The sequence below is a fragment of the Ascaphus truei genome, chromosome 2, assembly GCF_040206685.1.
Source record: "Ascaphus truei isolate aAscTru1 chromosome 2, aAscTru1.hap1, whole genome shotgun sequence".
In the NCBI taxonomy this organism is placed as follows: Eukaryota; Metazoa; Chordata; class Amphibia; order Anura; family Ascaphidae; genus Ascaphus; species Ascaphus truei.
In genome coordinates, this window is record NC_134484.1 from 430,283,007 (window position 1) to 430,308,161 (window position 25,155).

A 25,155-nucleotide genomic window follows, 5' to 3' on the forward strand; every position below is an offset into this window, starting at 1 on the left:
TAAAGTGAGTTTTCAGTCAACATAAATTAGTTTGTTGTGCAAATATAGCAATTTTTTTTTACCTTGGCCACAGAGGAAGCACAGCATCTGTTTCTGTCAAATGTTTCTATATCAAGAAAATGCTTGTGATTTTACTGAAATGAATGTCTAAATACTGCAATTTATATCCTGCATTTGTAATTTCTTATCACGGAAACTCACGAGGGAAATCGGGTTTAACAAATGTACCTTTATTTCGATCAGAGAACGTTTACCTGGACACGGAACGGAATATCCATCCAGTTAATTTATCTATTGTGTTTCCACAGTGCGAGAAAAGCGAAAGAGCCTCTATATAAATCATGTGAGTGAAAACGTTGCTTTTGTCTATTGATAACATGCACTGTAATTACCACTATATGTCAGCTGTTTAATTTTTCATAGTCATTTTAAGATGACATTCGCAAACTAAAAAAAAACATGCCTAGGAAAATGTATGCGCAGTACCTATTGCTTAATTCCATAATCTTCTTGTAGCCTCTGCTGACAACTTTATCTGGCCAATTTGCTTATCTGGTGTTGCTTAAAGCAGCAATCACCTACTATGTTTACGTAGGCCACTTGAAGAACATGTAGTGAATGGAAATTATGACTTCAATAATCACTTGCTGCAGCACTGGCTATTTATAGTTTGAGATTTCTCAAATTCCCATAATCTGCTGCGACTTTCTGCTTCTTTTTTTCCACTGTGGCAAAAAGCTCTTGCAGAAGGCAAAATACATTATTTTCAGAATGACTATGTAGGATTTGCAGACACTGATTCCTTGCATGAAAGAGTTTACTCTTTTCTGGTGCTTATAGCAGTAGAAAATAAAATCACTCTGGAACTCAAACTAGCGTCTCCTAACACTCCTGCTCTTTCCCCTAACACTCCTGCTCTTTCCCGTTAGGCTAAGGCCCTGCTGCCTCAGACCACGCGCCCGCACTGCAGACAGGCGGCGCGTGGAGAGGCACTTGACCGCGATATGCGTTCTGTAGGGAGAGGGAGCTGGAGCGGGGGGGGGGCGTGACCGAAACGGGTTGGGTGGGCGGGGTGTTATGACGTGGGGGGCGGGACCATTACACACAGGCACACACATGGAAAACCCATCTGCCTTGTTGCTTCTCCCCCCCCCACCCGGGGTTGCCACCTCTCCGGGTTTCACCCGGAGACTCCGGGTTTGGCACCCCCTTCTCCGGGCTCCGGGTTTGTCCCTGAAATCTCCGGGTGGGCGGGTTGTTGCAGACAGGGCAGCACAGTAAGTGAGTTCGCATTGCTGCATCACTCACAGATACTCTGCATTTCTCACGGGACTATCTGTGTGCACTTCACTGCCTACTACATCCGGGTCACAGCCCTATGATCTACTGCACATGCTCACAGGTAGGGGATCATGGGAGTTGTAGTTTTTATTAGACAAGATCGATTGGCACATAAGCAACACAGTAACATTCTTAGAAACCCTGCTAGAGAACACACACCACCCCCATGTATCTTATCTCCCCCCTCTCTCTTCCCCTCCCCCCTCTCTCTTCTCCTCCCCCTCTCTCTTCTCCTCCCCCTCTCTCTTCTCCTCCCCCCTCTCTCTTCTCCTCCCCCCTCTCTCTCTTCTCCTCCCCCTTCTCTCTCTTCTCCTCCCCCCTCTCTCTCTTCTCCCTCTCTCTCTCTTCTCCCCCCTCTCTCTCTTCTTCTCCCCCCTCTCTCTCTCTCTCTTCTTCTCCCCCCTCTCTCTTCTCCTCCCCCTCTCTCTCTTCTCCTCCCCCTCTCTCTCTTCTCCTCCACCCTCTCTCTTCTCCTCCCCCCTCTCTCTCTTCTCCTCCCCCCTCTCTCTTCTCCTCCCCCCTCTCTCTTCTCCTCCCCCCTCTCTCTTCTCCTCCCCCTCTCTCTCTCTTCTCCTCCTCCCTCTCTCTTCTCCTCCCCCCTCTCTCTTCTCCTCCCCCCTCTCTCTCTTCTCCTCCCCCCTCTCTCTTCTCCTCTCCCCCTCTCTCTTCTCCTCCCCCCCTCTCTCTCTCTTCTCCTCCCCCCTCTCTCTCTCTTCTCCTCCCCCTCTCTCTCTCTTCTCCTCCCCCTCTCTCTCTCCTCCTCCCCCCCTCTCTCTCTTCTCCCCCTCTCTCTCTTCTCCTCCCTCTCTCTCTCTTCTCCTCCCCCTCTCTCTCTCTCTCTCTTCTCCTCCCCCCTCTCTCTCTCTCTTCTCCTCCCCCCCTCTCTCTCTCCCCCCCCTCTCTCTCTCCCCCCCTCTCTCTCTTCCCCCCCCTCTCTCTCTTCCCCCCCCCTCTCTCTCTTCCCCCCTCTCTCTCTCTTCTCCCCTCTCTCTCTTCTCCCCCTCTCTCTCTCTCTCTTCTCCTCCCTCTCTCTTCTCCTTCCCCCCCCTCTCTCTCTCTCTCTTCTCCTCCCCCCTCTCTCTCTCTCTTCTCCCCCTCTCTCTCTCTTCTCCTCCCCCCTCTCTCTCTTCTCCTCCCCCCCTCTCTCTCTCTCTCTTCTCCCTCTCTCTCTCTTTACAGTAAAGCTGCTTCAGTTCCTCCCTTTTGATAGCAATGAGGTAACCTTGTCTTTGTTAAATTAACTCAAGTAAAGTTAACTGAGGTAAACACTGTAATAAATTAATATTGATCAGTGACGACTCTGTTTGCAACAATTGTCATCAGCGTTAGTTATAAATAATAGAAATGATGTAAGGTATAATTCCATATACCATTAACGCAGCAATAGTGCCAGCAATAGCAGTCTCCCGCCATCTCCCCCTGCAACTACTCTCAATATGGCTGAGCGGGGTCAAATGGCGCTGCGTTGCCATGCCAACGGGAACGTCACGTGACGTAACAGCATCACGTGATGCTCGTTGCCATGACAATGAGACGCCACATGATGTCACGACGTCATGCGGTGCCACGTTGTCATGGCGACTTGACGCCGCGTGACGTTACATAGCATCCCGTTGTCATGGCAACACAGTGTCATTTAAAAAAAAAAATCTCCGGGTTGACCGTCAGTCGAAGGTGGCAACCCTGCCCCCACCCAATATGCTGCTGCTGCCTCTCCTCCCCGGGAGACGAGCTCAGCAGCCGGAGCTGGCCGCAACCTCCCCAGCTCGCGCAGCCTGAAACGGGCACCGGAGGGAGGTGAGGCGAGGAGGGGGAGGAATGTAGCCATGCTGCACAGAGGACACAAACTCCCGTAGCTCGAGACAGCTCCCCTCCTCCCCATCTCATTGGCTCCCTGCCGCACCACGTGACGCGTCGCTGCTTGGGATCACGATCCTCGTGTATCCCCTGCTGGCTGACGCGTCACAGTGCGCAGCGAGCCTTGCAGAGAGGGGGGACTGGGGCCAGCTCGGAAGGAACATATGTCTGGTGAGTGACGCGCACGCGGCCGCGCACGCCACCGGATGCAGCGGGACCCAGGCCGCGTGCTCAACCTTACATTCACCTTCTAGGCTGGGACCAAACCCCCCAACCTTTTTTTTTTTTTTTAATACACTGACCAACCATCCTTTGCTAGCCTGCCTATCACCAGTAACCGGCGATGGTGAGCATGTCGGCCCCCTCCCAACCCCCCCCCCTTTATTTATTTATTTTTTGGGGGGGGGGGGGGAGAGGGGAACCCTTAGCCGCCTACTGCTCGCCTCCCTCCAGGCTCATCCCAAAAATCCCCCAGCCTATAACCAAATAGGCTGTGATTTCCAAAACTCCACCATAACATACCCTTCTGCACCACCAACGCTTCTCGTGCTCCGTTACTAGGACCCCCTTTATCACTTGATGATGGCCACGCCTCAGCGCAGGTAGCATGGGAACCGCCCTGTCCTCTCGTGTTTTCACGACTGCCCAAAACTCCTTGGTCACTCCCAGCTTTCAGCACTAGTGCACACATCTGCTTCTGAAACCATCCTTCCTCATGGTTGTGCGCCTCCGCCAAAAGCTGCATGGTGCTGACCTGAAAGGACATCGCTAGTAGCGCTGTATCTTAGCCAATGGCTTGTCAAACACTGGTTTACTTTGACCACCTAAATCCTGCCAGCAAACTACTCTTGAACTCTTGCCTGGCCGATCTTTCCACGAAAACCAGTTCACTTGAATTAGTCTTAGAACCGCTCTTAGGCTGTAATAACACAAAAATCCCGCATTAATGCTTGTATGCTGAGCACCCTAACACCCCCAACCTCCATCCCCTTGGAGCCCTAACAGCCAACCAAGCGTTGCTGATTTTTTTTTTTTTCATGGCCAACTAACAGCCCCACCTGACCACATCACACTGTGTAGAGGGGGTGGAAAAGAAAAAAGGGGGGGGGCAATAGCTCCCCAGGAGGGGGGGAGGAGGGGGGCCAATAGCCCCCCCATGCCAGCCAAACCACCAACTGGCCCCCCCAGCCGTAAGAACAGGCTAGCCCCCAGCCCTCCCGACACCCCCCCCCCGATCATCCTCAGGAGGCGGAACCAAGCATGAGACCCATGCCCCGCCTCCGCCCAAACCCAAGCAGGGGAAATCACACTCCTTCCCTTGCCCCACCTCCCCACACACCGCTAGCCCAACCGCACGGCTAAGTGTGGGGTGGGAGAGCCCCTCTTCCCCCCCGGCCACCCAAGCGGCCATTACGCGGAGGACAAGGACAGGGGCTCATCGCCGCCAGCCCCCCCGGACCACCCTCGGAAGGCGGCACCACCCAGGAAAACCTCCGCCTCCGAGCCGTGCGCCTTCCTCCACGCACAAGCCCAGGTAGGAGTCCCTCTCCTCATATCCCACCTCCTCCCCCCGCCGCTGTTGCTAACCCAAACAGCGCGGCCAATATGAAAGGGGGGAAACACCCGGCATTATTGGGCCCTACCTACCTCATCCCCCCGCCCCCCCCTCCCCCCCTCCCCGAGCAACCGCCGCCCCAGTAAAGCCAGTAAAAAAACACCCGGAGGGGGGGGTGGAGGGTCCCGCACCACGGGGGGGGGAGGAAGGTCCCTCACCCCGGGGGGGGGAGCCCACTGCGCCGACCAATAATAATTAAACCTACTAAATTGAGGAGAGGAGGAGGAGAGGTCTAAACTGCTCCAACGCCAAGGAACAAGTGACAGTTGCTTGTTCCTTGGCTCTAATTTGAAACCCACCCGCCCCAACCGACTCCCCGATCGCGCTCACGACCACCAGACCATATGGGGGGGGGGGGGGGCGCACGCACCCCCGGTCAATTGCTGTTGCCACCCATACGGGCTAGGCCAGCTCTAAGATGATTGCAAGAGAGCACCTCTTGGTATGATTTGTCAGAATATTGTTGCAAAATGATGATGCGTCCCCTTTCCTTTGTTTGTTTTCTTTTTGAAAGGTCCAGCATGCGTATTTATGTTGGTCGATAACAAATTTAGATGACCCATTCCGGACATAAAAAAACCATGTCTTCACAGGATTGTATCGCTTTAGTGAATACAGCAATGTTCCGAACGATTAATATCCACAAATAAAGATTGTTAAACCCACTAGAGTGTAGTAAAGGAAACGTAGCTATTAAGCAGTTGATAGATGCATGAAATGTGAAATCTTACACGTCACTTTATACTTTTCAGAATATATACGTTCTGATTGTATTCATTATTTACACTTAATGAGGAATTGGTGAATTAATACATTTTTATTCAGGATTCAGTGTAGCAACTTCCATCAGTTCAAATGATATATACTGAGTTCATTAAAAAAAAAAAAGAAATCGCCTTGTAGGATATTTCCACATCCTAAATGAGGTGTTTCACCTACAGACATATTAGTCATTTCTAGTCCGAGAACCTCCTAAAGGTCTCACTTGTATGATACCAGGCAGAGAAAATGAGAAATATACTGTTTTTTTTGTCTGATGCACCGTACCGTATGTCTTGAGTGATCATAATCAATGGATACAGCTTTTTTGCCACTGTAGAGAGATAGTAAGTGGTTGGCACTTAGCGTAAATGAAGGTCAAATACAGAGGTCATACCGACCCTTGCAGAATACACCAAGATAAATGACCATGAGTTCTGTCATTAACCTCTGCTGGTTGTGCTAAAAGTGTATTGCTTTGCTGAAAGCCTGTTCACGTACATCAGGCCAGATTACACGCGCACAAAGAATTGCGATTATCATAAAACAAACTCCATGGGCGTCTGCAATGTGACTTAAGGTTACGGCCCCGCTGTCTGCGCTGCACACGCGCCTGCCGGGCTGGCAGTGCGTGCAGCAGAGTTCCCTGGTCTGCAGTGAGCTGCAGGGAAAAAGACAGAGGGGAGTGACGGGGGCGAGGCCATGACGTCACCCAGCAGGTTCGCCCTCATTGGCTGAACCGCCGGGGGCGTGGCCTAGCGCTCCATCGCTAATTCTGATCTCAATTTTCCAGTCTGCTGAAAATACTGACCGCACAGCGTGGCGGCCCCCCCTTGCAGCGGGCCCGGCCCCACTGAGGGGCGGCTCTTGGGCGCTGCAATAGCCAGCAGGGCCAAGCCTTAGCGTTGTGGTACTTATTTCAACCTTCTGTAATCCATACAAGGAGATCTTGAGCTGGCATATGCACTTTTGTGATTCTCTCATTTCATTACGATGTAAATGACGAACAGGTTTGCCTGTTAGAATACACTTTCTCCTGTACGAGTTCAACTGTTGTATGTTTAAAGCAGCAAAACATGGAATCTTATACAGGGTTTTGTGTGTTTTTTTTATTTTTATAAATCAGTTTTGTAACGCTTACTGCATTTATTATTTTTTTTATTCAACTCTTAATGCCATTTTTAATGAGTTTTTTTAAAACATCCTTTGATTTCTATAGCAGGTTTTAACCCACCTCCCAAAAAGTGCAAAATCTTTGCAACACTTTCCTGTTTGTGATCATTATATACTGTATACTTGTATACTAAAGTTTGAATTAAAAAAGATCAATCTTTTGTGAGATTTTTTAAAAATTTGTTGCAGGAGCTTGCAGACAAATAGTAAGCATTTACATAAATATGAACAAAAATAAACAATGTAATGGTCTTGTAAGGGAGATTTAACATGATGCATTTTGCTACTCTACAATGCATCAATTTATCAATGTGCGCCATCTTGTGATTTGGGGAGCATTAGTAGGAGGTGTAAATACTGCACCTAGTGTATCTTGTTCAGTGTTCCCTCTTAGGCCGAGTCCATAGAAGGACAGGCCGCGCTGAGCCGTGCGGACGCTCCGCGCTGAGCCCCTGCATCCTCAATGAGGATGCCTTGAGAGGGGGCTCACGCGAGCGTCCGCAGGCGTGCTGAGGCGCTGGAGGTTTCAGCCGACAGCCAAGCTGTTTTTCAGCGCGCTGTCGGCTGAAAACATCCAATCAGCGCGGAGCTGCGTCAACGTCGACGTCGGAGAGTCGCGGGCGATTGGCCCAGCGACGTCACTGCCCCGCCTCTCTCAGTCTCCCCCCGCCTCCGATCGTGCCCGCTGGCTCGCCTGCATGGGCATGAAATCGCGCAGATTTCAGCAGGCGAGCCTCAGCGTCGGTTCGGCTGAACTCTCTATGGCCTCAGCCTTATATGCACCAAGAAATGGTGAGGGTTAGCAATTTGGGTCAGATGTAAGAAGCTTGACGAGTGAGCCCCTTACATAGGACTTAACCAAGAGCAAAAGGTGGATCATTGTGTCTGCATTCACTTTTCTTTGCATTGACACATCTTACACACAGACTTTAATGGACTCTTTCAGGAAATACATTTTCTCTATATATATTTAAAAAAAAAAAAAAAAAAAATTTTACATCCAGAAACATCAAATGATACGTTCCCTGTCTATTGTATATTTATGGGACTGAAAACCTCAGTGAGTGTTATGCTGTGAAAAATTTAGAATACAGCGTTTTTCCCTGTTGTACGTGTGTGCTTGTGTGTATTTTTCGCTTGCGTTCATTTCCCTGTCTCTTTTACATGTTTCTTTTAGCAACCCCCCGGACAGCTAAGACGCAAGTATAGCTCCTGTTCTACGATTTTCCTAGATGACAGCACAGTCAGCCAACCAAACCTCAAGTACACAATTAAATGGTGGGTGCAGTCACAGTCTGTTTGTACTTTTCATAAGATCATTTCTACGGTAAAAAAAAAAGAGTCTCGCATCCAGTATCAGTGCGTTGTTAAAGCCATTGTGGTGATGTAAGACTTGCATCAGAAATCGCTGCTCTCAGATTGTATGCATGAGGTCCTCCTTTCATTAATGTTCAGCTGATCTATCATTGCATTTGGGAGTATGTAGTTCAATGTTCTAGTACAGCGGTGTCCAATAGGAATTCAATGCTAGTCACATTTGTGGTTGTCGTTATTCCATATTCGTCCCATTCTTGTCGGTCACAATAGCATTGCGCTTGCAAGTCCCGACCGCCACCGTGTTGCGCCCCCTCTCTCTCTTATACCACTCTCCCTCTCGCACTCCCCCGCTCCCTCCTCCTCTCCCTCATCTCTCCCCCACACGTCCACCTCTCTCCACTTCCCCAAATACACATAACCCCCTCACACCCTAAATACACAATCCACCCCACAACCCAAATACACACAATAAACCCCCTCCCCCCAAATACACATGACCCCCCTATACCTTACGTGGAGGGAGGCTTCCAATCACATGGGCGAATGAGGAAGCGGGACCAACTTCCAGTGCTTGGGGATGGTGCTGTCACTAGGTGCCACTCTCGCAATAGAGGGCAGTCAAGCCCTCCCCCGAGGCCGCCGTAAAGTTGAGCCCCCTCCCATAGCCGCCAGTGAACTTAGTCCCCTTTCTCGTCCCCGCAGCCGCCGGGCAGATGTCCTGGCTCTCTCCACTTGTGCCCCCATTCGCCACAATAGATTGGCCTATTCGCCACATGTGGCGAATGTATTGGACACACCGGTGTTCTAGGAGATCTAATATCACTCACTACCTGGTATGTACTGTCGATAGGGCCAGAGACCATTCACCAGCAAGGTAAACCGGTCTCTGATGTCATGAGCCCTGCTACCAGAAGTCAAACCTTAGAGCAATATGTATAGAATCACAGCATTTAAGAAGAATAGTGCAAAAGCAAGATAGATGATTGACACCAAATAATGAGTTGATCCCTCTCTGCGGGTGTGTTTCTGCAGGTGCACAGTGCACAAGGAAGGGCAGGAGTGCTTTTGAGCCTTTACCCCCCATTGTATTGTTGGTTACGGTATGTGCCAAATAAATTGATTTTTATCCACTATTGCTTAGCACTCCAGCCCTTCCTTGTGCGCTGTGCACTTGCATTTTTGTCTGCCTTCTTCATCTAATTTCTCCAGTGGTATTAATTAAAGGGCGTCTTGTATGTATGAGGCGCTACTTGATGTACCCGGGATTTCTTATGCTACAGAACCTTTCAGACTCTTTACTCCGATAGTTACATTCCAAGGTAACTTAGATTACCGGTAGTTTCTAAGCCACTTCTTTAAACAATGTGACTTCACCGTGCAGATGTTAGGCATGAATACAGAGCAATGGCGTAGAGCTTAGGGCAAAGGAGTAGCCTTGAGGTACTGGCTCCATACTCCGAATGAAGATTTAAGACCACGTACCAGCTACTTATATTGCCTCCAGCATTTTAAGTGACCTCAAATATTATATTATAGTTTCAAGTTGGACAGAACCGAAATTGTTAAAAAAATAAAATAAATACATTTGCGTAATATATTTCTATTTGTAAACGTGTTTACATAATGTTAGCTTTGATGTGAAGATCTGTTGTTCTGATAATATTTTATTAGTACTGTATGGTCAATATGAGGTTGACCGTTGCAGAGTGTGTGTTTATAGGCTCTGCCTTTCTATGTATTTTGTTGATACAAAGGAAACCAATAAAATGACCCTACCCAAATATAAACAATAAGTTGTATCCTGGAACTAAAGTCTGCTGTTAAGGCCATCTTTGCACAATCACAGGACAATGTGTCTCTAGTGAAACACACACACACCATTATTTCCTTATTGAATTCACAGTTGCTGCTTCCTGTGCAAAGTCTCTAGTGTATAGTCTAGGGGTGGGCAATTCTTGTCTTCAAGGGCCATCAACATGTCAGGTTTTCAGGATATCCCTGATTCTGGGGCTGACGTGTGTGTGTGTGTGTGTGTGTGTGTGTGTGTGTGTGTGTGTGTGTGTGTGTTTGTCTTGTGTACACATTTTTAAAAAAATATATATTTTTCCACATAGAGAATTAAAACGAAAACAATATAGGAACAAAACATATCGACAATGGGTGCAATATTCAGGCAGTTTGTAAGTTATGACCCACTTAATAAATAAATGTTTGTAAAAAGAGGTGGTTTGCAGAATCTAATTTACGTAAATATATCACTGCATCCTCTTTATAAAGAGCTAACTTCTTCTCTCCCCTCATGTGCCCACACTGTCCTACTTTAAAATGTAGTAAAGTAAGAAAAAACACAAACTATCTTCACACAGGCAAGATTGGTGCATAAGACAGCCTTGACAGCACGCTGTCTTATAAGACAGCACGCTTTCAAATACCTATTACAGATCTGCCAGTCTCCAAGGCAGAACCTCTTCCATTTCTGTATAAGAAACTAGTCATGGTAGCTGCAAAGTGTAATGGCTCAACCACAGATATAGTAGTTTGGACCCAAACAGATGCAGAATGGAAGAGGTCAGGTACAGTAGTCAGACTATGGTACTGTAGTTATAAATATGGTGATCTCACAAGAAGTGCTTAAAGAAAGCTTAAGTTTGGTTCCAAATTTCTCAGAAGACCTATGTGTATCTCTCTAGTATAGAAATAACCATAATATCTGTTTGCATGCACATACATTTTTTTTCTACGTAGAATAGGGTATGTTACAATAAAGCTGCTAAAATCTCATGTAAATATATATTAACATTTTATACCAGTTTATATTTTATTCCATAAACCATAGATCAATATGATCAGCAATGTGTTTTGTGTCCACGTACATTATCATAAATCTTGTTGTTTTTTTTACGTATAATACAGACACTGTACTGTATAAAGACGTTAACTTCTATTTTTTGTTTTACAGCGTAGCACTTGGAATATATTATCACATCAAAAACAGGTAAGGTTGTTCATACATAAATGCAAACGGTTAAAATGGTGAAATCCAATGCAAAATACAGCGACTTCACCAAGCAATGTTGTTTCATATTCAGAAGATATATTCTAAGGCCCAGTTGCATTAAGCAACATGCCGGTGTATATATAAAGTGATGGCACTCATCATTGTAATGCATTGTCCATCAAACCTGTTCAACACATGTCAGAATACAGCATTTCTTAAAAAGTTAGTTTATTTTAAAGCAGCAATGTCCCCTAACGAACTTGTATTTGTTTCCAGGATTGAAACTAGAGGGTTCTCTAGAGCTGAAACGTATTATTATCAGCTCCAGGGACCACTGATTGCCAAGATACTGATGAACTTGCTGGCATTACTGTTTTTTTTTTTTAAAGGGATTTAAATGGCCGTCCAATAGGAAGACAGAACCAATTTTATGTTTTCGCTTTCTATTGGCATGAGATTTGGCAGCCATTTTGTTTCCCCTGAAAGGAGATTTAAACCCGGTAACTTCACTGGTAAGTTATGCGGGAACCATGGGGTACCCAGAGCTGAAGTAAAAGTGTGATTCAGCTCTGGGGGGTGGGGGGGTCCCCGGGGTCCCCAAACCCTCCTTGTTAACAAAAAGGAAAAAAAGGGTAAGGGGGGGGGGGCAATTGCTCGCTTTTAAGTCTAATTCTGAACTACACATTTATTAGAGAAAAATAAAACTGACATTTAAGGTTTGCACTTTCTTGGGCCTTGTAAATGAAGTAAAGTTTATTACAATTATTTTAGAGCAGGTCATATAGGTTAGTCAAATTCTGAGAATTTAATTTGTAGCTATTTCCTAGTGTTACACTGACTGGGGTACATGTCATGAAAATGATCATTCACTTCTATTGTGAACTCTGTACATAAAAGAAAAATACATATCCATCAACAGTAACGTTTCCAATGTTTATATCCTATTGATTTAGATCTGTGGGTCTTAACCTTCTACTCTCAGGCTAGGCTAGCCAGGCTAGGTTGTATGCTTACGCAAATTCAGCATTTACCTCTGTGCTGCTACATTACACATGAAAAAGAGACTTGTGAGGTCTTAGAAAACTATATATATATATATCATAATTTCCTCTATGAAGACCTCTCATGTTCGTCCGCTAAATGATATCAGAACCTACTAGGGCAGAACCAAATAATACTTTATGTACCTCTGTGTACTGTATGTACATCTGTACATGTCTGTTAGTCCAAGTGTCATTCTTTCAATCTAGTGTGGCTAGGGCTCCCCGAGTGGAGGTTTGTAAAAACCACTGATATTTTTCTTTTCTTTTTTTCCCTCCCTTTTTGGTTTTCCACCATTTCCCCCCCCCCTTTCTTTCTATATTCCACGATAAATATTGAAATTCCAACAAAAAGCTTGAACCCCTTCCCCCCCTCCCCCCCCCTGCACCACACTGCTCTGTACCAGCACTTGTTCAACACACCAGGACATCACACAAAGCAGTTAGAGGTAATCAAGCACCTAACACAGGTAGTCTCTGCTCACCATGTTACAAACTAGCTTAAAGTATTTAAAAATACCTATAGGTGTCAAATTTGGGTATAAAAAAGCATCAATTGCCGAGATATAACTCCTTAAACATGGCACTGGTGTTGGTTCACTTTGGCTGTAGGAGGGATTGCCCACTACATTGGTATTGTTACTTATTTGTACTGTTTTCTTCAGAATGTATTTACCAGCTTCTTTTGTATCTGGGACTAATGATGGCATCACAATTACGTTATAGACAAACAGTGTTACCGTTAAGAGATTCTACAAAGATTGTAAAAACCTCAAAAGGGATTTGCTTACCAGGAAAACATGAACATTAAAATTATTATTGAAAAACACTTAAAAAGGTGTTGCTTTCCAACATATCACTTGATAAAGCGTCCAATGGTGCGAAACGCGTAGGTGTTTTTCCTTTCTGTATCTCCTTGTATACTGTATGACCAAATAAAATTAACCTTTTTTTTTTTTATTATTGGAGTTCATCCTCTTAGCATCTTTCATTCAAGTGTTGGTGCACCGCATTTCTGTCTTTCATTATTGCTCCTACATTTAACATACTCGGTATGCTACTTGTCATTCGGTCAGGAGGGTCCTTTAAATGTGCATTGTATGTAGCAACTCAAATTGTGATATTAATAGAAAATTAAACAGATCCCATCCAAGTTACATAATAGGTGAAGTTGAAAAAATACATTGAACTTGATGGACAATCTATGCTAAATTTAGACAACAGATACTTGATCCTAACATTGATCCAGAGGAAGGCAAACAAAAAAAAACAGTGTCATATCATCCAATGATATCTCATAAGGGGAAAAATAAATTCCTTCCCGACTCCAAGAGTTGGCAATCAGATTACTCCTTGGATCAACATCCTTCCCAAGTTTACTGTACTTTTTTGGTATATCCGTGTATACCATTTCTTGCTAAAAAAAAAATGTCCAACATTTATTTGAAGATATTTATTGTATCTGCCCTCAGTCTCCATGGGTAACGAATTCCACACTGGAACTGCCCTCACTGTTAAGAACCCTTTCCATTGTTGCTGGTCCATTCCATAATCCAAACTGAAGACCTAAACATTAGAAATAAAAAGGTGACAGTCAGAGATACCTCTTTGCCAAGGCCATCACGTTTCATATGGGTAAAATGTTCCAGGAAGTTCGCTTCAGCCGAGCAGCTGGACAAGAATGTGTCACGTGATTTATAACCTGATTTGGGAATTAGTCAAGTTCCCCATTAATGATAGGGAAATGTTTTTGATGACCTCACCGCCAAGATCATGGAACAGAGTTGACTATTTATCAGTCTCTCCTGATGGATTATCTGTTAAAGCTGCAGTCCAATCAATATCCTACAAGTGTTTTTCTTTTAATAAATCAGTTCTGTACTATGAGAAAATACTTGTAGCATTATATATATATATATATATATATATATATATATATATATATATATATATATATATATATATATATACAGTGTTCGACAAATCACCCAAAAATCTACTCGCCCAACCAAAAAATCTACTCGCCACCTAGTCCCGCCCCTTGTCCCGCCCCCAACCCCGCTTTAAAATAAAATATATAAATAAAATACATTTAATAAATTCCTAGCCAGAACAACATTCGTTTTTGACATAAATGTCTTTATTGTATTACATTATACTACAATTAGTCCTTGTTACGTGTGTGTGTGTGTGTGTGTGTGTGTGTAAATATCGATCTAGAAATAAAAGCCAGGTGTGAATGACTAGTTTCCTGAACCCCTTAACCAGTGTCTGGACGTCCCCGCTTCACAATATCTAAAGCAGCAATCCCACTGGGATCTTACCTGATCCGCAGTTCCTCAATGTCCAGGTACCCTCATTCCCGCAATGTTAGGTGTTCCCTACCTGTCTTCTGGGTTAGGGGGGGTTCCGATGTCTTCTGTGTGAAGCTTGAGTCAGATCTAGAAGAAAGCAGTATAGGTTATTTTGGTGTAGTATAGGGCAGTTAAGAGATATAGGGTAAATAAGAGATCCAGAAACAGAGTGTGAGACAGATACAGGGAGAGGGTGAGAGAGAGAGAGGGGGTTTGAGAGAGAAAGAGAGAGAGAGAGAGGGTGTGAGAGAGAGAGGGGGTGTGAGAGAGAGAGAGAGGGGGTGTGAGAAAGAGAGGGGGTGTGAGAGAGAGGGGGTGTGAGAGAGAGAGGGTGTGAGAGAGAGAGAGGGTGTGAGAGAGAGAGAGGGGGTGGGGGAGAGAGAGAGGGGGTGGGGGAGAGAGAGGGCGTGGGGGAGAGAGAGAGGGCGTGGGGGAGAGAGGGCGTGGGGGAGAGAGAGAGGGCGTGGGGGAGAGAGAGAGGGCGTGGGGGAGAGAGAGAGGGCGTGGGGGAGAGAGGGCGTGGGGGAGAGAGGGCGTGGGGGAGAGAGGGAGTGGGGGAGAGAGAGAGGGTGAGAGAGAGGGTGAGAGAGAGAGGGTGTGTGAGAGAGAGAGAGGGTGTGTGAGAGAGAGAGAGGGTGTGTGAGAGAGAGAGGGTGTGAGAGAGAGAGAGAGGGTGTGTGAGAGAGAGAGAGGGTGTGTGAGAGAGAGAGAGGGTGTGTGTGAGAGAGAGAGAGGGTGTGTGAGAGAGAGAGGGTGTGTGAGAGAGAGAGGGTGTGTGTGAGAGAGAGGGGGTGTGTGTGAGAGAGAGGGGGTGTGTGTGAGAGAGAGGGGGTGTGTGTGAGAGAGAGAGGGGGGTGTGTGTGAGAGAGAGGGGGTGTGTGTGAGAGAGAGGGGGTGTGTGTGAGAGAGAGGGGGTGTGTGTGAGAGAGAGAGAGGGTGTGAGAGAGAGAGAGAGAGAGGGTGTGTGAGAGAGAGAGAGAGAGGGTGTGTGAGAGAGAGAGAGAGAGGGTGTGTAAGAAAGAGGGTGTGTGTGAGAGAGAGGGTGTGAGTGTGAGAGAGAGGGTGTGAGTGTGAGAGAGAGGGGTGTGAGTGTGAGAGAGAGGGTGTGAGTGTGAGAGAGAGGGTGTGAGTGTGAGAGAGAGGGTGTGAGTGTGAGAGAGAGGGTGTGAGTGTGAGAGAGAGGGTGTGAGTGTGAGAGAGAGGGTGTGTGTGAGAGAGAGAGGGTGTGTGTGAGAGAGAGGGTGTGTGTGAGAGAGAGGGTGTGAGGTGTGAGAGAGGGTGTGAGTGTGAGAGAGGGTGGTGAGTGTGAGAGAGAGGGGTGTGAGTGTGAGAGAGAGGGTGTGAGTGTGAGAGAGAGGGTGTGAGTGTGGAGAGGAGGGGTGTGAGTGTGAGAGAGAGGGTGTGAGTGTGAGAGAGAGGGTGTGAGTGTGAGAGAGAGGGTGTGAGTGTGAGAGAGAGGGTGTGAGTGTGAGAGAGAGGGTGTGAGTGTGAGAGAGAGGGTGTGAGTGTGAGAGAGAGGGTGTGAGTGTGAGAGAGAGGGTGTGAGTGAGAGAGAGAGGGTGGTGAGTGAGAGAGAGAGGGTGTGAGTGAGAGAGAGAGGGTGTGAGTGAGAGAGAGAGGGTGTGAGAGAGAGAGAGAGAGAGAGAGAGGGTGTGAGAGAGAGAGAGAGAGAGGGTGTGAGAGAGAGGGTGTGAGAGGGAGAGAGAGAGAGGGTGTGAGAGAGAGGGGGCGAGAGAGAGAGGGCGACGGGGGTGGGGTGATGGGGTGACTGGGTGGGGTGACTGGTTGACTGGGGTGACTGGGTGGGGTGACTGGGTGGGGTGACTGGGTGGGGTGGTGGGGTGACTGGGGTGGGGTGGTGGGGTGACTGGGGTGGGGTGGTGGGGTGACTGGGGTGGGGTGGTGGGGTGACTGGGGTGGGGTGGTGGGGTGACTGGGGTGGTGGGGTGACTGGAGTGGGGTGACACTTCTGGTATCCTACACACACACACACACACGCACACGCACGCATGCACGCATGCACAGACACACAGACACACAGACACACACGCACACACACACACACACACACACACACACACACACACACACACTCACTCTCTCCCATGCATGCATGCATGCATACACACACACTCTCCCATACACACACACACACACACACGACAGGGGGAAGAAGAGGATAGGCCGCGCGACCGAGCACCACCACCACTGCCCCGCTCGCCCCCCGTGACCATCTCCCTCCCTGCGCGGACAGCCACGGGACCGCGGGGAAGCGGAGACCAAGGAGGTATAAGGGGAACACCCCCGCTACCATCTCCCACCCCGCGCGGGGATCTGGGAAGCGGGAAGTGGCGCATGAAGCCGGGAAAACACCCACTACCATCATCCGCCCGCGGGAAGCCGGGGTAAGCGGGGAACACCCCACTACCATCACCCGCCCCGTGCGGGGACCGGGGAAAGCTGGAAGTGGCGCGGGAAGCTGGGGGGAATAACGGGGGGGACACCTCCACCCCGCGCGACCACCCGGGAAAAGCTGGAAGTGGCGCGGGAAGCTGAGGGGAATAAGGGGGGGGGACACCTCCGCCCCGCGCGGATCAGCGGGGGCCGGGGAGAGAAGGCGGAACACCCTCGCTACCATCTGCAGCCACGCGCGGGTATTGGGGGGGGGAACTGCAGGAGGCAGGGAAGGAGCAGAGGGGATGGAGGATTGGAGAGTACTTACTCTCATACTCTCCAACAGATCTCTGGCCAGAAAGAATGGCCGCTCGTTGGGGGCTGGCTCATATAGAGCCTGGCCGCGCGCCCACAAAGCCTGGGAGCGCGCGCCACTCAGCAGTCAGGTAGGGGGAGTTATTTTTTTTATTTATTTCAGCGCGAGCAGGGAAAATTCAGTGTGAGCGGGGAAATTTAAAAAAACAAGCACGTGTTCTGCTTGGGCCAATATTTACTCGCCCGGGGGTTAAATCCACCCGCCCCGGGCGTGTAAATGTATAGGATTGTGGAACACTTTATATATATATATATATATATATATATATATATATATATACATACTAGCTGAGAGACCCGGCGCTGCTCGGGACCAAAACCTCCTGCTTCCTCCACGTTCCTCTCCGCCTCCCCCCTCTGCGCAGCTCCAGTCCTCCTCCCCCCACCCTGCACAGCACCGGCCATTCCTCCCCCCCTGCGCAGCTCCGGGCGTGCCCCCCCCTGCGCCGCTCCGGTCGCCGTTCCCCCCCCCTCTTGCGCAGTACATAGTGAGACACGCACACACAGCGAGACACACACACACAGCGAGACACACGCACACACACACTGCGAGACACACGCACACACACACAGCGAGACACACGCACACACAGCGAGACACACGCGCACACACAGCGAGACACATACACACACATACTGTGACACACACACACTGTGACACACACACACATACTGTGACACACACACATACTGTGACACACACATACTGTGACACACACAGTGACATACACACACAGTGACACACACACATACAGTGACACACACTGAGACACGCACACACACTGTGACACACACACACACTGTGACACACACACACATACTGTGACACACACACACACATACTGTGACACACATACTGTGACACACACAGTTACACACACAGTGACACACACACACAGTGACACACACACATACAGTGACACACACTGTGAGTCACGCACACACACACACACACACTGTGACACACACACTGTGACACACGCACACATTGTGACACACACACACACACACTGTGACACACACATACAGTGACACACATACAGTGACACACACACACACACACACACAGTGACACACACACACAAACACACACTGTGACACACACACACACTGACACACACACACACTGTGACACACACACACACTGACACACACACTGACACACATACACACTGTGACACACACACACACACACACACACACACACTGTCACACACACACACACACACACACACACACACACACACTGTGACACACATACCCACTGTGACACATACACACATACTGTGACTGTGACACACACACACACACTGTGACACACACACACACTGTGACACACACACACACACACTGTGACACACACACTGTGACACACACACACACACACACACACACACACTGTGAGACAGGCACACACACTGTGACACACACACACACACACTGTGACACACACACACACACACACACACACACACACTGTGAGACATGCACACACACACACACTGTGAGACACATGTCCTCGGGCACCAAGAACAACTGCAGTGAGGATGCCGCAGCCTCGCCCCCCCACCGGGGGACACCAGCCCCCTCCGTCCATTCTCAGAGCTCCCACCGGCCCAGAAGGCGACTCTCTCCAATCCGGGCGGTCCCGGGCGTGGGGGGTGGCGCAGGCCGCCGTGCGACCCGGAGCGTGCGCGAGCCGGCATCGGGAGGACAGTGAGCCGCCCGAGGAGCGGGATCAGCCGCGGTCCCGGGGGGCAGAGCATGCAGCGCATGGCATCTCGGAGCATGCGCGAGCCGGCGTCGGGAGGACAGTGAGCCGCCCGAGGAGCGGGATCAGCCGCGGTCCCGGGGGGCAGAGCATGCAGCGCATGGCATCCCGGAGCATGCGCGAGCCGGCGTCGGGAGGACAGTGAGCCTGTCTAAGACATGCAAATGAATATACAGGAATATTTACAGTTGCTTTATGCTTTACTGCGGAGGGTTTTAGTCACTTTTTTTACCCACCATAACCTTAAAATATATATACATACTAGCTGAGCGACCCGGCGCTGCCCGGGACCAAAACCTCCTGCTCTCTCCATGTCCCTCTCCGCCTCCACACCCCCCTGCGCAGCTCCAGTCCTCCCCCCCCTGCACAGCGCCGGCCATTCCTCCCCCCCCCCCCCCCACGCAGCTCCGGCTGTGCCCCCCCCCCCTGCGCCGCTCCGGTCGCCGTTCCCCCCCCCCGAGCAGCTCTGTTCCCCCTGTGCGCAGCACATAGTGAGACACACGCGCACACACACACACAGCGAGACACACGCACACACACAGCGAGACACACGCACACACACATACTGTGACACACTGTGACACAAATACACTGTGACACACACACACATACTGTGACACACATACTGTGACACACATACTCTGACACACATACTGTGACACACACACACAGTGACACACACACACAGTGACACACACACACAGTGACACACACAAACAGTGACACACACACACAGTGACACACGCACACACACACAGTGACACACACACACACACACACAGTGACACACACACACAGTGACACACACACACGGTGACACGCACACACGGTGACACACACACATACAGTGGCACACACTGTGAGACACGCACACACACTGTGACACACACACACACTGTGATACACACACTGTGACACACACACACACACTGTGACACACACACTGTGACACACACACACACACTGTGACACACACACACACACACACACACACACACACACACACTGTGACACACACAGACACACTGTGACACACACACACTGTGACACACACACACTGTGACACACACACACACACACACACACACTGTGACACACACACACACACACTGTGACACACACACACACTGTGACACACACACACACTGTGACACACACACACACACACTGTGAGACGCGCGCGCACACACACACACACACACACACACACACACACACACACACACACACACACACACTGTGAGACACGCACACACACACACTGTTAGACACATGTCCTCGGGCACCAAAAACAACTGCAGTGAGGATGCCACAGCCTGGCCCCCCCACCGGGGGACACCAGCCCCCTCCGTCCATTCTCCGAGCTCCCAAAGGTCCAGAAGGCGCCTCTCTCCAATCCGGTCGCTCCGCCCAGTCGGTCCCGGGCGTGGGGGGCGGCGCAGGCCGCCGTGCGACCCGGAGCGTGTGCGCGAGCCGGCATCGGGAGGACAGTGAGCCGCCCGAGGAGCGGGAGCAGCCGCGGTCCCGGGGGGCAGAGCATGCAGCGCCTGGCATCCCGGAGCATGCGCGAGCCGGCGTCGGGAGGACAGTGAGCCGCCCGAGGAGCGGGAGCAACCGCAGCGTGCGCGCACCGCCAGGCCGCTGGACGGCTCGGAGCACACGTGCAACACGCAGGTGATGGGGGCACCGGGGAAAGGGAGGGGGGAGTGACACCCGGGGGCGGGGGGGAAATACCCGGTGGGGGTGATACCCGGGGGCAGGGGGACTTAGCGGGAGACAGAACAGGAGGGAGAGGGAGAAGAAGAGAGTGGGCGGGCGGTGGTGCAAGGAGGAGGAGGGCCAGTCGAGGCCACAGAAGCAAGCCAATGAGAGGGGGGCGGGCCACGGAGCAATCTGATTGTCCAAAGGCTGAGTGACCGACCAATCAGATTGCCCCTAGACACAGGGACATACAACGGTTTAAAAAATATAGATATATAATATTTTTTTTTTAATTTTTCTAATGCAGGAAGCATTTTTGTTTCTATAGATACCATTTACAAAGTCACAACCACTTCCCCTTCTGACAGGCTCTGGCTCTTGAGAATGGAAACAAAAGAAAACAGCGCACAACGCCAAATAGTGAAGCAAATTCAACAATATATTATAGAATTAAAAAGGGGGTAATATATCTGCGTACATGAAAAAAGTTGGTAAAAGGCATGTAGTGTGTATCACACTGTTTACCACTCGGCAGCTGTTAACTGTAGAATCGGGTGCTTGCTTCCCTCTGCTGATGCAGCCCAGTTGATTCTGGGGCAGGACGTCAGTCTTTCACTCCCAAGGGGATTTCCCTTCATGCAGCCAGGTTCAGCAGCTGGTACTGGGGCTCGGTGAAATCGCTCCTGCTTCCTGGCCGATATGAAGCTGCTCCTGTACCTCGGCAGGTGTATCCTCTGCACAGAGGTTAAAACGCAGCTTGCTGGGGTGCCCTCAGCGTGCCACGATGCAGCAGTGGTGGATTCAATAGGGAAGTTTGAACAGTCTTACAAAGTCTCTCACAAGTGTCCAAAACAGCACACAGGATGAAATAAAAACAGGACAGGCCAATACATAGACAAAGGCCAATGTAAGCAGATATAAGGCAATAGAATGTTACATCCAACTAGTTTCGTAGAATTAACTACTTCTTCAGGGTAATTGCATTGTGGGTAACGTAGTCCAGCAATAACTGAATTAAATAATCCTGAGCAAAGTGATCGATTACAGGAGAACGGATCCATCTGCAACTTAGCTAGTCACTTTGTCAGTGTGCAGATTGTATTGATGCACATATTGAATGAAAATAACAAAACAAAAAAAAAACATTTAAAACGGCAACTTGAACTGCAGCTTTAACTGAACTTGGAACAGTCGGCGTACTTCAAATAAGACGGTGTGTGCGCAAAAAAAAAAGTGATTCCAACTAGTAATAGGAGCAACTGCAAGATATTCACAGAAGGTTTCGAATAGATACACACAGATCTATTATAAGTTTTAACACATTTTCAACAGCATGCATTAATTACCCCTCGCTGCCATATGCAATACATTGCTTTCCTACTGGGATCAAAAAGGTTAATGATATTCTGTGCATTCTGAATACACTGGGCTCTTCTCCTTTATTTCTTCCCTTACTTATTTCTCTCCCATTCCTTCCTTCTTCCTCCCTCTTTTATCCCGTGCTTCCTTCTTGTGATAGTAATGTTGTTAGAGAGATCAGGCATCCGTTTCACTAGTAGGTGGCGGCACATCTGAATGACTCTTCTCGTTTAGAATGTTTCGTTCTTGTTTGTTTGCGGAATTGGACTACTGTAGGGATTAAACAATCTAAGCTATTAAATGCATGGCGTCCTTCTAAGCGATCTAAAATGTGTTCTCGATGTGCCCCCTGCTGCATTCAGCAGGAGCAGATTAAGCCGGGGAATATGTTTCCGCAGTATTTATCATTGTATGAGCAGCATGGAAGTATTTACATATTGGTCTTTAACACATCTCGCTCTAGCTCTCAAGCAGAGAACATACTCTCCTAATAAAACAAAAACAAATACATATATCTCGCTGGTCCTAAGCCAGGGGTTCTTAACTACAGTCCTAAAGACTTCCCCCACAGGTCAGGTTTTCAGGATATCCCTGTATCCTCACAGGTAACCCAATCAGTCTCTGCTTCAGCACAGGTGGCTCAGTCTTCGACTGAGTCACTGATTGAGCCACCTGTGCTGAAGCAGGGATATCCTTTAAACGAGACCTGTTGGGAGGTCCTGAGGACGGTAGCTGAGAACCCCTAACCTATGGTATATAATACTAACTATAAAGTGGTGTACTAAAACTTTTTTTTTGTTGTTACTTTTAAATGCAACTGGCTTTTTTATTTTGGACAACTATATTTAGAAAGTAATGCTTTGTTTCTCTAGAGATAGAGATGGAAGGTTGCTGTTGGATATTTTTGATGAAAAACTTCACCCTCTTTCTGTAAGTATTTGACTTTATCATTACTTCTTTCAATTGCTTGTGTATTTGTGGACGCTGTACAAACCACCACATGAGGCGCTGTTGTCTTTACATTTCTGCTCAGCGGTGGAATCCCTATGGCACTTATTCAAGCTGCTGTGGAATAGGTTTCCTCAGGGAGATTTCAGCCTCGTTTAATAAATGCATCTGAAATGTCTCTGAGCGAGATGTAGGGGCTGATTCTATATGTGCAGACGTCATCGGATGTAACTCTGCACTGAAGTCCATGGGGAATTTCGGACGAGATTGGCTGCTTCAGCACTCGTAGAATCAGCCCCCGAGGCCGCTTCATCGCATATTGAATAGGGGACTACGTGTGCACTGAACGTCACGTTAATAGTAACGCTGTATCCACAAAGGACAATAACAGCGTCACGCAATGGGGTTTTTTGTCCACTACAGAGCATATTATAATGGACATTAGTAATATAACATATAACATGCTGATACCATCGTCTATCCATGAAAGTCTGTTCGGCCTCAGATATTTATTTATAAAATATTTTACCAATAAGTAATACATTGAGAGTTACCTCTCGTTTTCAAGTATGTCGTGGGCATATAGATATAGTGGGAGCACATGGCGTCATGGGCCACTGTCGGCCGAGCGATCTTTGGACTGAGATCCACAGCGAAGTGGCAGAGGTGTGGCCGTGATGTCACGAGGCTGGTTCGCCCTCATTGGCTGAACCACTCACGTGACCCAGCCGGCGATAAACACGAATTCGCTTGTCTCCTGAAATCGCTATCGCGCGTGCAGTCGTGTTCTCTATGGCTGCCTCATAGAGGTGCGGGCTGTTCGCGCCATGCGTGCAGTCACTCGTAGAATGGATGTAGCCTTAAGGTTAATGCAGGGACATAATGTTATAGTATTTAAGTCATAGCTAAATTTCACGTTGCTCCATCCATTAAAATAGGGCTTTTGCAGTGTCTGGATTGCTGTCACCACCTCTCTGTCTCTCTCCGCCTCTCCGTCTGCGTGTCTCTCCCCCTCTCCGTCTGCGTGTCTCTCCGCCTCTCCGTCTGCGTGTCTCTCCGCCTCTCCGTCTGCCTGTCTCTCCGCCTCTCCGTCTGCCTGTCTCTCCGCCTCTCCGTCTGCGTGTCTCTCCGCCTCTCCGTCTGCGTGTCTCTCCCCCTCTCCGTCTGCCGCTCTCCCCCCCTCCGTCTGCCGCTCTCCCCCCCTCTCCGTCTGCCGCTCTCCCCCCCTCTCCGTCTGCCGCTCTCCCCCCCTCTCCGTCTGCCGCTCGCTCCGTCTCCGTCTGTCGCTCGCTCCGTCCCTCCCTCCCTCTCCACTGCAGCACAAGTGCTATTTCGGGGATTAGATACTGTAGGAGGATGCCAAGTCTTGCATAACATCACGATGTTGGAAGATAATGTGAAGATAACCCTATTCTAATGAGATGTAGCATGAACGTTTTTGCATTTAATTAGCTTTATGAATACGGCGTTAACTCAGGGAAAAGACGTTCTGTTCCCTGATTTAACAGTGCTTCGTGCATCTAGGCCTATGGGTTATTCATCTAACTGGAACATATACTGTATGGGAAATATGCAAGTGTTGTGGACATAATATCCACATTTATGATGAGAATTTATCTTCCTTCCCAGAAATCCGAAGTACCTTCTGATTATGAGAAACACGACCCAGAACAGAAGCATATTTACCGCTTTGTTCGGACGCTCTTCAGTGCTGCCCAGCTGACCGCTGAATGTGCCATAGTGACCTTGGTAAACCTCTTCTTTTTATATGTTTTAATATAAGGGAGAAACTAGGGAAGCCTTCTATACAGGCTCTGTGTAGACTTTTATAGTCTCCAAGGGATCACAAAGATGCATTTGTGTGTGTGTGTGTGTATGTGTGTGTGTGTGTGTAGCCCCCTTTCCCCATGCCTAAGGGAACTATGTGTGCTGGATACCAGTCTGGCGTACAGAAGGCCTGGTCCTCCGCCACTGGGAGCCTGGAGTGATGGCGTTCTCTCTCTGGTGACAGCGCCTTCACATGGGAGGGATCCTCGCACTGCAGGTTAAGCCCTCACAGGACCCATTACAGTCAGGGAATAAGTATACACATGCTGGTATAACTAACTTAGTTTTAATGACACACATATAATAACACAATAACAATACTGTAC

The 25,155-nt window shown here is 48.7% G+C and overlaps 1 protein-coding gene across 1 annotated transcript in view; it reads left to right on the forward strand.

Moving 5' to 3' along the window:
• The window catches only part of LOC142488276 (cyclin-Y), a 63,817-nt gene that overhangs the window by 504 nt on the left and 38,158 nt on the right, over positions 1-25,155 (forward strand). Inside the window, exons 2-6 of the mRNA XM_075588649.1 lie at positions 309-343; positions 7,923-8,023; positions 11,022-11,057; positions 22,927-22,984; positions 24,632-24,751. Of these exons, the coding sequence (XP_075444764.1) occupies positions 309-343; positions 7,923-8,023; positions 11,022-11,057; positions 22,927-22,984; positions 24,632-24,751 (350 nt within the window). The remainder of the gene's footprint in view (positions 1-308; positions 344-7,922; positions 8,024-11,021; positions 11,058-22,926; positions 22,985-24,631; positions 24,752-25,155) is intronic.